This window comes from Chenopodium quinoa, unplaced genomic scaffold (genome assembly GCF_001683475.1).
Source record: "Chenopodium quinoa cultivar QQ74 unplaced genomic scaffold, ASM168347v1, whole genome shotgun sequence".
NCBI lineage: Eukaryota > Viridiplantae > Streptophyta > Magnoliopsida > Caryophyllales > Amaranthaceae > Chenopodium > Chenopodium quinoa.
In genome coordinates, this window is record NW_018743033.1 from 1,881,943 (window position 1) to 1,897,620 (window position 15,678).

A 15,678-nucleotide genomic window follows, 5' to 3' on the forward strand; every position below is an offset into this window, starting at 1 on the left:
TAATTAAGGAGTTTTATATTATTTTACATGGTATCAGAGCTTAGGTTAGATCTTGAGATTGTTTAGATCTAAAAATTTCTCTTCCCCTGCCGGTGGGTTAGAAAATTATACCCACCGGCGGGATTCACAAACGATTAAAAAAAAATAAAAAATAAATAAAAACACTTCTTTTACAAAATAACAAACAAGATATGTAAAGATATCATAAAGATATTTTTATACAAAATATATCCTAAAGCTAGGATGAGAATATTCTATCAATATTCTCTATCATGTAACACTTAAAATAAAACGGAGGGAATAAATATGATGATATTCATGAATATTGCGACAACATACCTTGTAAAACTCTAGCATAAACATGGGGATATTCAGCAAGGTGACTAATTACAAATGTGATGGCACTGCTTGAAGTATATAATCCAGCAAACAAGACACCAAGAATTAGACCAGCTAATTCGTCGTCTTCAAAAACCACGCCTTCTTTATCCGAAGCCCTTAGCACTCGAGTCAATAGGTCGTCTTGAATCTCTTGATCGCGATTATTCATATCATTTTCTAACAATTCCAATTTTCTCTTCCTAATTAAATCAATCAGGTTGTCTAGGACAGCCTTCGACGCCTTCATAGCCCGATTGTATTGCGTACCAGGCAAGTTTCACTGGCACGGACATAAGCCCTTTAACAAAAGTATTGAAACGCTCAGCTAATTCCTTCACTTGATCTATCTCATGGAAGTTAAACGACAAAAGACAAATGAGTTCAAAGGTGAACTCTTTAGATAAAAATTGAACCTTTACTTCATCGTAAGGCACCCAATACATCTCTACATGATCGCGTGTCTTTGAATCCATAACATGAATATATTGTTGCAAGGACTCGAGCTTAAGGAAGTTTAGTAATTGCTCTACGAACAATTTAAGTGATGGGATATCGCGATCAATTGATTTCAAAGAGAGAGCTTTCACAAAGGTGTGAGGTAACCAAGGCTTAAATTTGTCTTCATTTGAATATATGAACTTGTTACCTAATGGACCACAAAAAACCGCGATTTTTTCCCCTGCCAATGAAGTTTGGAAGACATCATGAGAGTGTTTCATCATTCGATCACGTATAAATTCAGCAGGGCGTCGGACATAATCTAAAGTTTCACCAAGAATCGGCCAGCCGGTTTTACCCGGAGGAAGGTTTGTGCTAGGCTTGACCTTCCTAGATTTATGAAAGAAGAGAAGGAAAATTGCACAGACAAGTCCTAAGAAAATAATTGTAGTCATGTTCTTATTCAATTTCGATTATGTGTAGGTGATCTTTAGTTGGATAAATAGTATACTAGATAGACTTTTGACATCATATTGAATTTGTTTTAATGTATATATTATAAAATATATAATAATAAAATCTTAATTTTCTTACTAATGCACAATTTGTGAACAAATAATAATTCATCATATTGATACTCTTAACGGTTTGTAAAATAATCCAATCCCATAGAAATGTTACTTCTTTAATTTTAAAAAAATTTAGACTTATTTGTGCATGTTTTTATCATGAACTAGCTGGATCATTGGCATGAGTTTAGGCAAGCAGTTTTGCATGATATGGCATGAAGCCTACTAACTTCTTTCTTGCTTCACGGAAATGGTGGCTAGTCATTTGATTTTCCTCTTTTGCGTTTGATGGGTGCTATGTGTTTGATTGTTGCGCATTATTATATTATTGATGCATTAACAATGTATCGTTGTTTTCCTTTCTAATATAATAGATTTTAATATCGACTTTTTTGCGTAGAATAATTTAAGTACTACTTCTTTTATTATTGAAGATATTAGTGGTCAAAGTCGTGCATTAGAAGCCGTGCAACACGAACATCTTAAAGAAAAATAATGGATATTCATCAATTCCACAAAAAATTATGAGTAAAATAATTAATTAATTATTAATAGAGAAACAGATAGAATAATACAAAATTACAATAAATTTACCAATTTCAATATCAACATCAATAAAGAAAACTTTCATGAATTCTTGCATATATGCATATCCAACTAATAACCTGGTCCATTAATAGCAAAATGGGCCTAGGTAATCTAAAGTCCCAAACAAATAGGAGTGTCAGTCCAATAACAAGTTCAAAGGTGATTCTATACTAATTTCAACTGGAAAAAAAATAGGAGTAACTCCTATAGCTTATATGGTGCTATGTTCTCTCTTTAACTTCAACGTGGAATAATTCACATGTGCGCAACAAATAGGGTTTCAACATCAATGAAGGTTACTTAGAAGCTATGTTCAAAGGTCAAAGTCTTCATCATCATCCATCTCTCGATCCATCAATACCCAAGATCCATCTGACCGGTTAACCATGCCCCTATTCTTCAATATCCACCAAGCAACAGGGATGAGGAACTCGTCCTTTAAATTATCCCAATGTTTATTTACTAATGAAATGTCACGATCTACTACCAATTCGAACGCTTTCTCACCACGTTGTGTTCCTGCAACACCGTGCAAGTAGACCTCCGAGTTGTGCCAAGTAACTACATTTCCGGGGAACTTCAAGTACGGTGACCTAGTTGTGTCGATCACCAACTCCTCTCCGACATGGACATAGTCGATAGGTGGGTAGTGTGGTACGACATCTAGGGCGTTACGTACCCTTAATATCTTAAGGTTGTCATACTTTAAAAAGAACTTTAAAAAATTGGCGTCTCCTACTCGAGGACTAGCAAATAATATGGCTGTTACCAAGCATGATTTTCCGGGGGAGCTTTTAGGCATGTTAAGGTTGTTAACAACTATATCAGCCGCGTTTAGTGTAGCTTGTGCTGCTCCCATACTATGGCCTGTTATTGTTATACTAACCTCTTCATTCTTGTATTGTTCCATTAGATTTCGAATCTCAAGTAGTACCTATATATAAATCCAACCAAGAATAAAAAAATAATAAGTATATATCGAGATGAATCCAGCAAGATCTACATAAGTATATAATGATCGTTGTTTATTATGTATAAAAAGAACGAAGTTCGAAGGACTAATCTCACCTGATTTCTAGCACTAGTTTTGTTGAATGGAGATTTAGGGTCATCCGATGTATAAATCGAGTACCATCCTTCATGTACCTTAGGCTTATCACCTATATCATCATCTCCAAGAATATCGGAAACCGGAACTAGACGAAATTGCAAATTATTAACCCACTCCAACGACTGAATACTCCCTCTCCAAGCAATAACAATGTCTCTCCTCCCTAACAATTCAACGGACTCGTCCTCTGCCACCGCCACGTACCCTATAAAATTGGACTCTTTACTCCATGCCTCCCTAGACCATGACTTAAAAATGAAGGCATCAGGCAAATCTATCCCTGAAGTTGCATACAAGAATCTTGTAACACGATACTTGTAACGATTTCCATTTGCTAGGCCAACGTTTGAGAAGAACTTTTTCTTGGAAAAAAAACTACTACCAGCAAATTTTGATTTTTTTGAGCTATTGAAGGTATCATAGGTTGATTGAGACATTTCTCCGTAATGAATGATGTATCTTCGAAGATCGATATCGAGGGGGTCTAAGAGGCCTTCCCAATTGTTTTCACCACTTAGTTTTTTCCATGTTTTTGCAATGTGATGAGAAGAGTTCATCTTTCTGTTTTTTTCCATGGCTAAATTTACTTGTTTATCGAGAAAAAGTAATGTATGTATTGGAATACTACTTAGATTTATGCATATTTATGTAAGTGTTTGAGCGAATGAGGCTGTACATACTACTATAAAGTCACACAAATTGGTCATGTGAGTTCAAAAGCATATACTGTTCGTCATATATGAATTCATTTTTTGTCATACCATGTTCATAAACATATACTATTCGTCATATATATGAGTATCAAATGAACAAATGGAAAAGAAAGGTGTACGAAATGGATATATCATGGATTGCACGGCACGCTCAATGAGGTTGGTAATGTTACTTTTTGTTTGTAGTTTATGCTATTGCGTGCAGTGTATCGTTCATTTTGATTATATATACCTTTAATTTCTAACATGGGAACGTATATACATTGAATTTCTCATCAGGCATTATGTGGAATATTATACTACCTCTAGTTTTTATTACTCACAACAAAGGAATATTTTATATCTCACAAATAATACCCCTTTGTTACAAGTAATAAGAACCGGAGGTAGTATGTAACATATTTAGTTAACAGACTTTTCCTATAAAGTCAATTTTTTGGGGGTGTAATTATAAAGTCAATTATTAGTTTAACACTTCCTTTCTTTTCATAAAGTAGCATAAATCCACTTATTTTTTCTTATCAATTAAGCCTACTACATCTTGTTTTATCTACTATCCTCTAACTAAAAATTAAAAAAAAATAAAAAAAAAATAAAAAAATAAAAAAAAAAAAAACTCATTAGCCTTTAAATGTGTTAAAAGATAATATCTCACCACCCACTAATTACCAAGACTACCAATTTTCACTAAAGTGTTTTCCTGTAAAATGAGAGCATTTAAATGATAATTGACTTTAAATGAGAGCATTTAAATGATAATTGACTTTATAAGTGTTTTCCTGTAAAATGAGAGCATTTAAATGATATAATTCATTTAATCAACTTTTAAAACATAAAAACCCAATTTATTAAGATCAAAGAATAACAGGGATGTTGCTTTAAATATCATACATGCACAAACAGGATCAATACATTCAAAGTGCAAGGCTAATATATTAGACTAGGCAAGTCTGATAAAAATCACTTATCAATGGTTTTTGCCTTAATTCCTACTCAAATATTTTCCAGGGTTCTACCATCTAAGCACCAATACAAACTAAATAATTTAATTTAGCAGTAAAAGCTCAAATAAGCTTTTGCTATCTAGCAACAACAGAGTACTTGTTATCGTGATTCGACTTTCCTTGCTACTGTTATTTGATCTTTCTCTTAGCTTAAGATCTGAAACCTGACCGTGTCAAGGGAACAATGTTATAAATGGCACGAAATATGTAGACGTTAAAGACAGGTAAACACCCTTTTTGAATCAGCTCGAACACACATGAATCATGCACCTCCAAATTATTATCAAACACGAAGTTCGCCCAGTTTGGATTGAGATAGTATTGAAATTTACCAGGCCCACAAACTGACCATCTGTATCCAACAATCCAGCTTCGGTTTCCAACCTGCAGCTTCACGTCTCGAGTGCCTTGGACCATGTGCTCTATTGCCCATTTACTTGGGATTGTCTGCTTAAAAATCCACATATATATATATACATCTTAAGTTGCATTGGTAAATTGTAGCAAATAATGGTAGGATAATAAACTATAGCATAGAAAAACTGTGTGATTATGCAACCAGAGAAGTAAATAATACGAGTACAAGTATTTAGCTAGGATAATGCAGAATTTTAATCCTTTAATGCTACCACCTTGGCCTACTATACATGTTCTTAGAATTATTTTTGTCTACTCACTAGTAAGAAACGCGCTAGAGATAGACATAAATATGTACTGGTATCCAACTCGACAATTTAGATTGTTTTTAACCTCTTTATCTAGTGGATGGATTACCCGACGAGTATATGTAGCATAGTCTTTCTGACATGGAAACCTTTCAATATTGGTAACTCATTAATGACTTTTTTGGCATCAGCTTGTTTTACTAAATTAACCTCTTTACCTCTTGTACTTAGAAGCAGATAGACACTAAGATGTACTCCAAAGGATCACATTACTTAAACAGACCGAAGTACCAATTAAAGTCTGTGTACTGTTATTTATTTTCTTCCCATTTTATTTTCTAATTCATCTCAATATTGTTTCTACTAATTTACCAGCTCATAACCAAATAATCGGATTCCTGGCATGAAAAACAAGATCAAATTTTTCACATTTGAACTACGATAAGGAATTTTGAGATATTAATATTAACATATTAACTAGAGGATGGAGTTGCTCTTACTTTTAAACAGATTAATTAAACACTTTCCACAGGTAAAACAAAAACAGTTAGATTAATTAGAACTTAGACAAACTCAGGGGTATTGAAAGGAAAACAAACCAGTTTAAATATATGTTTAACATGTGTAGGCTTTAAGGTTATCTGAAACATAGGCGCGCTCTGAATCTTGTTCTGCCTCTCAATAGCCTCCATAAATTCGGTAGCCTTTTCTACAGCTCTTTCCTTTTCTTTATCTGTAGGGTCCCTCCTATTAGATATGTAGCATGCTCCGAGTTGGGGAGTTTTCCCTGCATGCATAACATGCTGATAAATTCATCAATTTGAAAAAAAAAAAAAATAACATATGTTGCCTATTATCTTGCTAAGATATACAGCAGGCCTTCATTCAAGGTCATAGCTTCAAATGGCGAATTATGCAGCAAATAATCAACAACACACGATGACTACCACGGTACGATCTCCATGATATCAGTCACCCACCAGAGATTGTTTTAAAAATTGTACCTTTAAGTCATATCATTCTAAGACACACAAATGGACTACTCTCCTATACTATTCCTGATACAAATTTGTCTGCTTTATAAATCTCAGGTCTTTTGCGAGTAGTATGACAATGACAGGAAATTCCCCATGTTTTTGCTCTACCATTTTGCTAAATGATGCCTTAAAAAGACGACTTGTCCATTCTTAAGAAAATGTGCAATTGAATTGCTTATGAACAATTTACTAAATTGCTTTATATCAGTTATCTAAATCAGTAGTGTAATCACAAATTGGATTGATGAAATCCAATTCAGTGACCATTAGCCCAAGAGAGCATTTTTTCAGCCCTATTCAGTATATATTGCTCCTCTGCTACTGATGTTTCTTTATAGACTAATAGACCATCATAAAAATGTTCAACATTCGCCCCTCAACAATGTTTCACATTCACACAAACACCAACAGTCCGACCCAATAGAAACAGTTACATCAAGCCATATGCAGATACCACTTAAAAAAACTCTTTAGAATGATTCACATGATGAGACTCTGACAGACAAAATCCTTTCAAATTGTTACTAATGTGTGTGACACTATCAAAACTTTTAAATAAACCTTCGACCTTTACCTGAACACATGCAATTTTGATCACATTGTACATAATATATAAAAATTATATATAGATAATAAAACTTAAAGATGGTGTTATAACCTGTAGTAGAGTAATCTGATCTTGCCCTTGTTCTGCGCCTCCAAACAGGCTGGTACTCAGAATTATTTTGATCATCTTCGTCATCCTCACTTGTTTCAGCATTAGAAGCAGAGTCATACTCAGAGTCATGGTATTCCTCATCAATCAAAATTGGTTTCTGCGAACTTCCAACAGCAGCAGCAGCAGCAGCAGGAGCAGGAGCAGGAGCAGGAGCAGGAGCAGGAGCAGGAGCAGGAGTACTCGTACTCGAACCATTATTGTTATCAGCCCAATTAAAATGCAAAGTACTCGTACAAGTAACTTTGTGCGAGGTAGAAGTATTACTCGCAAAGTGAGAGCCCTCCCTTTCGCAACCATTTTCCCTATCGAATACAGAGACTTTAAACGACGAATCTCCAGCATAATGAAACACCACAATGTCATTGACTTCAACTCCATGATCACTAACAAACTTCTCCCATCCATCTGAGAAGTTCGTACCACTAACAAACTTTACTCTCCATTTGTTCTCATTTGGTCCGATCAGCGTACACCATGTTGACAGTTCCTCTTTGAAACATTCTATGAACTTTTGAGGAATTTCCTACCAAAACAAACAAAAAAAAAAAAAAAAATGTGATGAGCTTGGTAATTAAATGCCAATCAAGTTTAATACTTCATCTGTTGTTTATAAATTTATCCATTTGAAACTTTAAGCTAGCTAATGCACAATTTGTGTACGGGAAGTTTGTCTTTATATGATTATATTTTCCAAAATTTATAAAATGTTAGATATTTTGAAACATCCCTAAACTAATCTAGCAAACGAGATTCCACTTGACTATATTATTCGTTAAAATTGAACCATTTGAAGTTTTAAGCTAGCTAATGTACAGTTAATGAACTAATGTGGCTGACTTTAATAACCATTTTGTAACTTTCTTTATAAAAGCAAACCCCTAGACACATCTAACATACAAGATTCACAAATTAACACTAGCAAATGCATAAATAATATGGCAAATTCAAACTCATTCTATAATTATCTCTCACTAAATTAATAAAAATGTTGATAATTTTGAAGTACAATTTGAGACAAATCTAACAAACAAATTAAACTCTCACATGACTACATGAATAATTGAATGTACTTTTCGTTATGTAGAAATTACAAATTGTGTTCCTCTTTTGTTAACTTCTATCACTTTTTGGTGTCCAAAAAAATAAAAAAAACTTCTATCAAATTTTGAGAAATCTTCTCACAGTAAAAGATAAATTCAGCATAAAAAAGCACTCGTAGTAAATGACAAGTAAATTACCAGTTCTTGAAGGAAATTGTGAGCTATAATCACGATAAATTGGTGATTAGTTGAAGGAAATTCAAGCCAATAATGGTAATTCTCCTTAATTTCACAACATTGGCATTTCTTTGCCATTTTTGCAAAAGCTGCCTTAGAGAAAGAGAAAGAGCAAGAGAAAGCAATTACTATTGGTAGAAGAAATAGTGAAAATCTTTTGGCAGAAAATCGTATAATATATACCGAGTAGTTGAATTTTATTGACACAAGTACGAGTAGTTGAATTTTATTGACACGAGTACGAGTAGTGTTAGACCACTACTAAGTATGAGCTCATTGGGCCCATACCGGGGGCAAAATTGTATTGCTTATTGTAAAAAAGTAATCTCTCTCCTCTTAATAACAATATTTAATACTATAATAACAGTACACAAATCAATCATAACAGTATACAAATCAATCATAATAGTATACAAATCAATCATCACTGAGCACCGACAAATACTTAAAATTCACCAGAAATAATCGAACTCAAACAATTTTCAACATAGAACTCACCGTTTTTTATGGCTAGAACCATAAGTTTGTGTCTCCGACAAGAAACTTGTTTATGTTTAAAAACCATGAAAATCTTTCGCCGCCCTCCGACTTTACTACCTTCATCATTTAAACTCTAAATAAATTCTTGTCACAAAATTCACACCTCCGGTAGATCAAGCACCGCTCCGCGTGGATGAAGAATACTACAAGTCCGTTGAGAATTAAACTCCAACCGGAAGTACTCCATAGCATTGCTCGCTCTTCTGTTTTTGGGTTATGTTTTTTCACTCCTCTTTTACCTTTTCTATTTTCATTTACGTTAAAAAGTTATTTGAAAAATATAATTTTATATTGTGATATGGACAACTGTGAGCCTATACCTGATAGTGGGCTATAGTTACTCACACAAGTACATGTTATACAAGTAATAAATAAGGTTAGTGGAAAGTGGTACATGTTTACTACTTGTTCACTCAGAGTTTTCTTTTTTATGTAAGGGATGAAGCAATTACGGAGTAATTGTTTTTTTTGGCTTGTTAGTAGTCTCTACCTAATTAATGTTTTTTTTTTTTCCTTTTTTTTTTTAAATATTATGAATTTATAATAATAACTTAATATTAAAAGCGAAATAAGTGATGACACATGTCATCCACTAGTACTGTATTAAAGTGAAATCATATAGGATTTTTTTTCTCATTTTTTTTTCTCATTCTAAGGTAGACCACAACCTTTCCCTTAATTTTATACAAATTTATAGAGATTATTAACTTGCTAAGTCACTATTTATTTTGTTTATAAATTTATATTTTAACAACATATCCCACAATATCTTACTAATTCAATTTAATCACCTAAAAGTCTAAAATTACATACGGTTTAAAGTATAACATTTAAAAAATAAAAGAAGTGAGTAGTTAGTTCCACAAAGGCATTTTTCTTTCAATTCCATCTAAACAAAAATTACAAGTTAGCTACATAGATTACTATTACGACTCAAGTCTATACTCCAATGGGGCAAACAAGGGGACGGGTTGATTTGTTTACCTAAAATATGAGAGAATTTTAATGATAATTAAGAACTAAAATACTGTATATAACTAATAAAACCAATTCTCAAAACATAAAAACCCAATTTAATACGATCAAATAAAGTACATGAACAATTCAACAAAGTGCAAGCTAAGGCTATCAAACTCTGTTTGGTAAAATCATTAATAATTGGTTTGCCTTAAATTTGACGAAATATTCTACAGACCAACTTCTAATCAAAGCACCAAAACATACAAACTAAATAACCTAATCGAGCAGTAACAAATGCATTAGACAAGCTTTGCTATATAGCAATGCAACTTCGGAGTACTTAACTAGCTTGTTATCAAAATCTGATCTTCCCTTATAGCTTAACATAAGATCTTTGATGGTGTCAAGGGAACAATTTTATCAACAACACGAAATATGTAGACGTTAAAGATAGGAGTAAGCCCTTTCTGAATCAGCTCGAATACACACGAATCATGCACCTCTAAATTATTGTGAAGCACAAAGTTTCTCCAGTTTCGTTTGAGATAGTAGTAACAATTACAAGCCCCATTGTCTTCAAATTGGAATCCAACAATCCAGCTTCGATCTCCAACCTGCAGCTTCACACCATGAGATACTTGGACCATATGCTTTATTGCCCATTTGTTTGGAACTGTCTGCTTACAAATCCAAATATAGATTGGTAAATTATAGCACACCAAAACTATATGAATAAGAGAAACAAAGAACATTTCTACAATGTGTCAAGTAATGCGCTAATATAGACATGTAAACTTAGTGGAATTCAACTCAACAATTTTGAATAGTATTTAACCTAGCTCTTTATCTAGGGGGTGGATTACCAACGCGTAAATGTAAGCATAGTCCATATGACATGGCCGAACCCTTTCAACATTGGCAAATCATTGATGACTTTGTGGGCATTAGCTTAATTGTTTTATTAACTCAACCTCTTCACTTCTTTTACTCAGCTACATACACATACTAAGATGCATAAGAAACAAGATCAGATAATGTTGCACAATTTAACTATAATAAAAACTTTTGAGAACGAAACTAATAAAATTATCATGATAACTAGTGGTTCGGGTTGCACTTACTTTGAAACAGAGTAATTAAACAGGACCTTTCGAGTGCCTTGGGCCATATGCTCTATTGCCAATTTAATTGGGACTGTCTGCTTACAAATCCATATATATATATACACATCATAAGTTGGTAAATTATAGCAAAAAATGCTAGGATAGTAAACTATATAGCATAGAAAAACTGTGAATATGCAACCAGAGAAGTTAATAATACGAAGTATTTAGCTAGTATAATGCAGAATTTTAATCCTTGACATAATGTTACCACAAGGAAGGTCCTTCCATTAAAATTTAACTTGGGTTTATATAAAATTTAACTTGAGTTTGGAGAGGAAAACAAACCAGTCTAAATATTTTAGTAACATGTGAAGGCATTAAGGTTATCTGAAACATAGGCGCGCTCTGAATCTTGTTCTGCCTCCCAATAGCCTCCATAAATCTGGTAGCCTTTTCGAAAGCTCTCTTCTTTTCTTCATCTGTAGGATCCCTCCTATTAGATATGTATACTCTGAGTTGGGGAGTTTTCCGGTTCCCTGCATGCATAGTAACATGCTGATAAATTCATCAATTAGAAAAAATAACATCTATTGCCTATTATCTTTGCTGAGACTCTAAGAGACAAAGTCCACAGTTCAACAATCCCCCCTCAACAGTCGCGCTAGGTACATGCAGGTAGCAAATACAAATCAATAATAATGTGACACTATCAAAATTTTCAGACAAACCTTCAACCTTTACCTGAAACATACTGGTACTCAGACTCATCTTGATAATCTTTGTCATCCTCAATTGTTTCAACAGAAGTAGCAGAGTCGTACTCATGGTCATGGTCTTCCTCATCAATCACAATTGGTTTCTGCGAACTTCCAACAGCAGCAGCAGCAGCAGCAGCAGGAGCAGGATTAGGATTAGGAGTCGGGGCAGGAGTAGGAGTAGGAGCAGGAGTGGGAACAGGAGTACTCATACTCGTACTCGAACCATTGTTGTTATCAGCCCTCTTAAAGTGCAAAGTACTCGTACAACTAACTTTGTGTGAGCTAGAAGATGTATTACTCACAAAGTAAGAGCCCTCCCTTTCGCAACTATTCTCCCCATCGAATACAAAGACTTTAAACGGCGAATCTCCAGCATAACGAAACACCACAATGTCATCAACTTCTATTCCGTGATCAGTGACAAACTTTCCCATCCGTCTGTGAATTTCGTATCAATTTCATTTTCGGCTGAGCTTGAACACTTCACTCTCCATTTGTTTTCACTTGGTCCGATTAGTGTACACCATGTTGACAATTCCTCTTTGAAACATTCAATAAACTTCTGAACTTGTGATAAGTGGGTAGTTATGTGACAAATTTTAAACTTGAGGTCTTCAACCATTTGAAATTTCATACTTACTGATGCACAATTAATATGATAAGTTTATTACTCTTTCTATAATCAATTAATCATCCTTCGCTAAATATATAAAATAATCTGGAGTAATAATAATTTTGAAAGTAGACCCAAGACAAATCTAGCAAAAAAGATTCCTGACTATATTTTTTGTCACCAACGAAACACAAGTTATGTTCTTCTTTGAAACATTATATGAAGTTTTGAGGAATTACTTACCAAAATAAAAATCAAAACTTGTGATAATTTGAGTAGTTATATTAATACTTAGCTTCCACCCTTTGAAGTTTGAAGCTAGCTAATGCACAATTAATATGCAAGATTAATACTCTTCTTATGATGATTTTTTTGTAGGCAGAATTGCAAATTATGTTCTTGTAAAACAATCTAGAACCTTCAGAGTAACTTTCTACCCAAAAAAAAAAAAAAAAAAAAAAAAAAAAAAAAAAAAAAAAAAAAAAACTTGGCTTATAATGAGTTAAATAAAATGGTAATTAGGAAGAAAATTACCAGTTGTTGAAGGAAATTGCAGGGCATAATCACAAGAAACTGGTGAGTTGTTGAAGGAAAGTTGCGCCAGTAATGATAATTTTCCTTAATCTCACACCATTGGCATTCCTTTGCCATTTTTTTGCTAATGCTAGATTAGAGGAAGAGAGAAAAGGAAAGGGAGAAGAAATAAAGTTTTGGATGAATGCAAATCTTTTGGCAGAACTGCAGTAGATACTCATACTACTACTATATGGTTGAATTTTACAGTACTTGATACAACATTACAACTAATACAAGTATTCCATGTTAATAAATGAGGACAATAAAAGATTTGTACTTGATTTTCAGAGTACCAGAGTACTCGTATTATACGAAGTAGTAATTTTATTGACATAATTTTCTAGCATGACAAGTGTTGAACATTTAAGAGCAATTATACTTTTGAACAAAAAGTTCTTTCGAAATCAAATTATGTTCCAAGAGTAAAAATGTAATTAAAGAAAAAAAAAAAGAAAAAAGTCCCATAATTGACATGGTTAAACTTTACTATCAGTGAACCAACTCAACCAAAAGGTTAAGCTGATGGTTGAGATTAAGGAATATGTTTTATACTCTATTACGCCCTCTCACACGAGAACTTGTTGGGCTAGAAGTGTGGATGCAACATAAACCCTCCTCATACTCTGCGCTTAATATTCCACTTGAAAGTGGGCGTGACTGAGATTCAAACCCTTGACCTTTATGTCACGCTTGTTCTGATATCATGTTAGAATATTCATAAAATATTCCATCCTAGATATAGGATATACTTTGTATAAGATTATCTTTATGATATCTTTACATATCTTATAGTTATCTAATATGATTAGGTTTCTCCTTGTAACCCTATAAATATTGACCAATGGAAATCACTATGATTAAAAAGTTTATATTATCTGACATGGTATCACTGCTTAGGTTAGATCTTGGGATTGTTTAGATCTAAAAAATCCTCTTTCCCTGCCGGTGAGTTAGAAAATTAAACCCGGTGGCGGGATTCACAAACGATTACAACAAAAAAAAAAAAAAAAAAAAAAAAAAAAAAAAAAAAAAAATCGCTTCCGCAATTTAATTACTGGGTACGATGGTTGACCATCACTGGCAACCCCTCTTGTGCTCCGACTTCCCACCACACACAGGAGCTTTGTGCACCACCTCTAGCTACCTCTTGGTTCTCCACATAATACGCCACCTAGCTCACTCATAATGCTCCTTCTTTAGCCTAATCTGTGAGCGACTTGCAATCTTGCATACCGTATCGATCATAGACTGATAAATAGTCCGAGATGAACCAAACCCACAAGATGAACCACCCTTCATTTTTTAAATTTGTTTTCCTCTTAACGTCATCGGCGGCAGCAAAAGCACAGTCTCCCTCCATCTCCTTATTAATTGTCGTAACACTACAAGCCACCCTTCCAAGAGGAGGTATTTAGTTAGCGGCTATCTTTCCTCTTTGGAGCCATCTTCACGTACAACATAAAGAGAGGAGAGATGTTGGATGATTTTTGCTCCAATTGCCGATGAAACTTTGACCTTTTAATTTATTTTTAATTTTCTAACTAATGCATGCAGTGGGCTTTGTCATTCTCTAAATGCAGCCACTGCTTTGTTTTAGTTTTTGGTGGGATTTATCTCCTTGTGTGGTCAATTTCTTTTTTTAAGAGATAGATGTTCCAAGTGGTTAAGTGGTGGGATTTTAGTATATTCCCGAGCAGTTTTATTTTGCTTTTTATTGAATTGTGATTTCCCGCAGCATTAGTGCTCTCTCTTTCGACGGTAGTCCGATCCTCTTCTTTTCACCGGATTTACAACCTAGCCTAAATTCGCAACCCGTGCGCGGCCCTTCAACTTTTTCTTGCCTAGCGGCACTCTTTTCCCTTATGCGGGCAGATTGTGGCTATTGTTTCTCCTCGTCATCACTGGCACTCTTTGGCTGCTTCTCTTTTGATCATGGGTTACGGTAATATCCTTCACCGTTCAATGCAAGATTCAGATCCAGTCTGAGCATCCGATTTTTCTCCCGCTCTGACTGCAGGGGTGTGATAGAGAATATTCATAGAATATAGAATATTCTCCTCCTAGGTATAAGATATATTTTGTACAAGATTATCTTTATGATATCTTTACATATCTTATAGTTATCTAATATAATTAGGTTTCTCCTTGTAACCCTATAAATATTGATCAATGGAAATCACTCTGATTAAGGAGTTTATATTATCTGACATTTATATTTATGTCGATACACTAGTTTGATCTTAATCTTATATTCCCTCCTTTTTTTTTTTAAAGTTAGAGTTGGGATTGCGCAGAGTTTTAATTATATAACAAAAAATGAACATGAAGAAGAAGAATGTGGGAGGAAGAAGATGATGAATAGTAGTTAACAGTGTTAACTTGATAGGCGGTCGCACACCTAACAAAAATAACAAAAGCCTAACTAATCCTCCTAATATATAGTAGGGTAAGTCAGGGTCGATCCCACAGAGAAGGTGTCTCCCCAAAAACCAAATCCAATGATGAATACCTTTCACATCTTTGATTATTAAGTTAGGTGAAGAGTTGAAGAGTCTCGTGAAGTTCCCTTTAGCCTTGACAATTTCTAACCTTTCCAAAAATGTTTTAAACCCAAAATCATTCAT

At 34.0% G+C, this 15,678-nt stretch overlaps 3 protein-coding genes across 3 annotated transcripts; all 3 read right to left on the reverse strand.

Moving 5' to 3' along the window:
* Nucleotides 1-590: 590 nt before the first annotated feature.
* Nucleotides 591-1,274, reverse strand: LOC110730636 (protopanaxadiol 6-hydroxylase-like). Its single transcript, XM_021910454.1, has one exon. It carries the CDS (start codon nucleotides 1,272-1,274, stop codon nucleotides 591-593), a length of 684 nt encoding a protein of 227 aa, XP_021766146.1.
* A 713-nt stretch (nucleotides 1,275-1,987) lies between these two features.
* Nucleotides 1,988-3,845, reverse strand: LOC110730467 (phospholipase A1-IIgamma-like). The gene is made up of 2 exons (XM_021910267.1): nucleotides 3,045-3,845; nucleotides 1,988-2,910 (listed from the first exon to the last, which is right to left on the reverse strand). Exons 1-2 carry the CDS (start codon nucleotides 3,660-3,662, stop codon nucleotides 2,290-2,292), a joined length of 1,239 nt encoding a protein of 412 aa, XP_021765959.1. The 5' UTR covers nucleotides 3,663-3,845; the 3' UTR covers nucleotides 1,988-2,289.
* An 801-nt stretch (nucleotides 3,846-4,646) lies between these two features.
* Nucleotides 4,647-8,657, reverse strand: LOC110730562 (B3 domain-containing protein REM16-like). The gene is made up of 4 exons (XM_021910380.1): nucleotides 8,463-8,657; nucleotides 7,165-7,747; nucleotides 6,069-6,256; nucleotides 4,647-5,251 (listed from the first exon to the last, which is right to left on the reverse strand). Exons 1-4 carry the CDS (start codon nucleotides 8,577-8,579, stop codon nucleotides 4,955-4,957), a joined length of 1,185 nt encoding a protein of 394 aa, XP_021766072.1. The 5' UTR covers nucleotides 8,580-8,657; the 3' UTR covers nucleotides 4,647-4,954.
* Nucleotides 8,658-15,678: the final 7,021 nt, after the last annotated feature.

Coding starts and splice junctions, on each gene's coding strand:
- LOC110730636 (XM_021910454.1), bottom strand. CDS start 1,274: ATGACTACAATTATTTTCTTAGGACTTGTCTGTGCAATTTTCCTTCTC.
- LOC110730467 (XM_021910267.1), bottom strand. CDS start 3,662: ATGGAAAAAAACAGAAAGATGAACTCTTCTCATCACATTGCAAAAACA. Junction 2,911..3,044: donor AAACTAGTGCTAGAAATCAG/GTGAGATTAGTC, acceptor ATTTATATATAG/GTACTACTTGAGATTCGAAA.
- LOC110730562 (XM_021910380.1), bottom strand. CDS start 8,579: ATGGCAAAGAAATGCCAATGTTGTGAAATTAAGGAGAATTACCATTAT. Junction 7,748..8,462: donor ACAATTTCCTTCAAGAACTG/GTAATTTACTTG, acceptor TTGTTTTGGTAG/GAAATTCCTCAAAAGTTCAT. Junction 6,257..7,164: donor ATCAGATTACTCTACTACAG/GTTATAACACCA, acceptor TTATGCATGCAG/GGAAAACTCCCCAACTCGGA.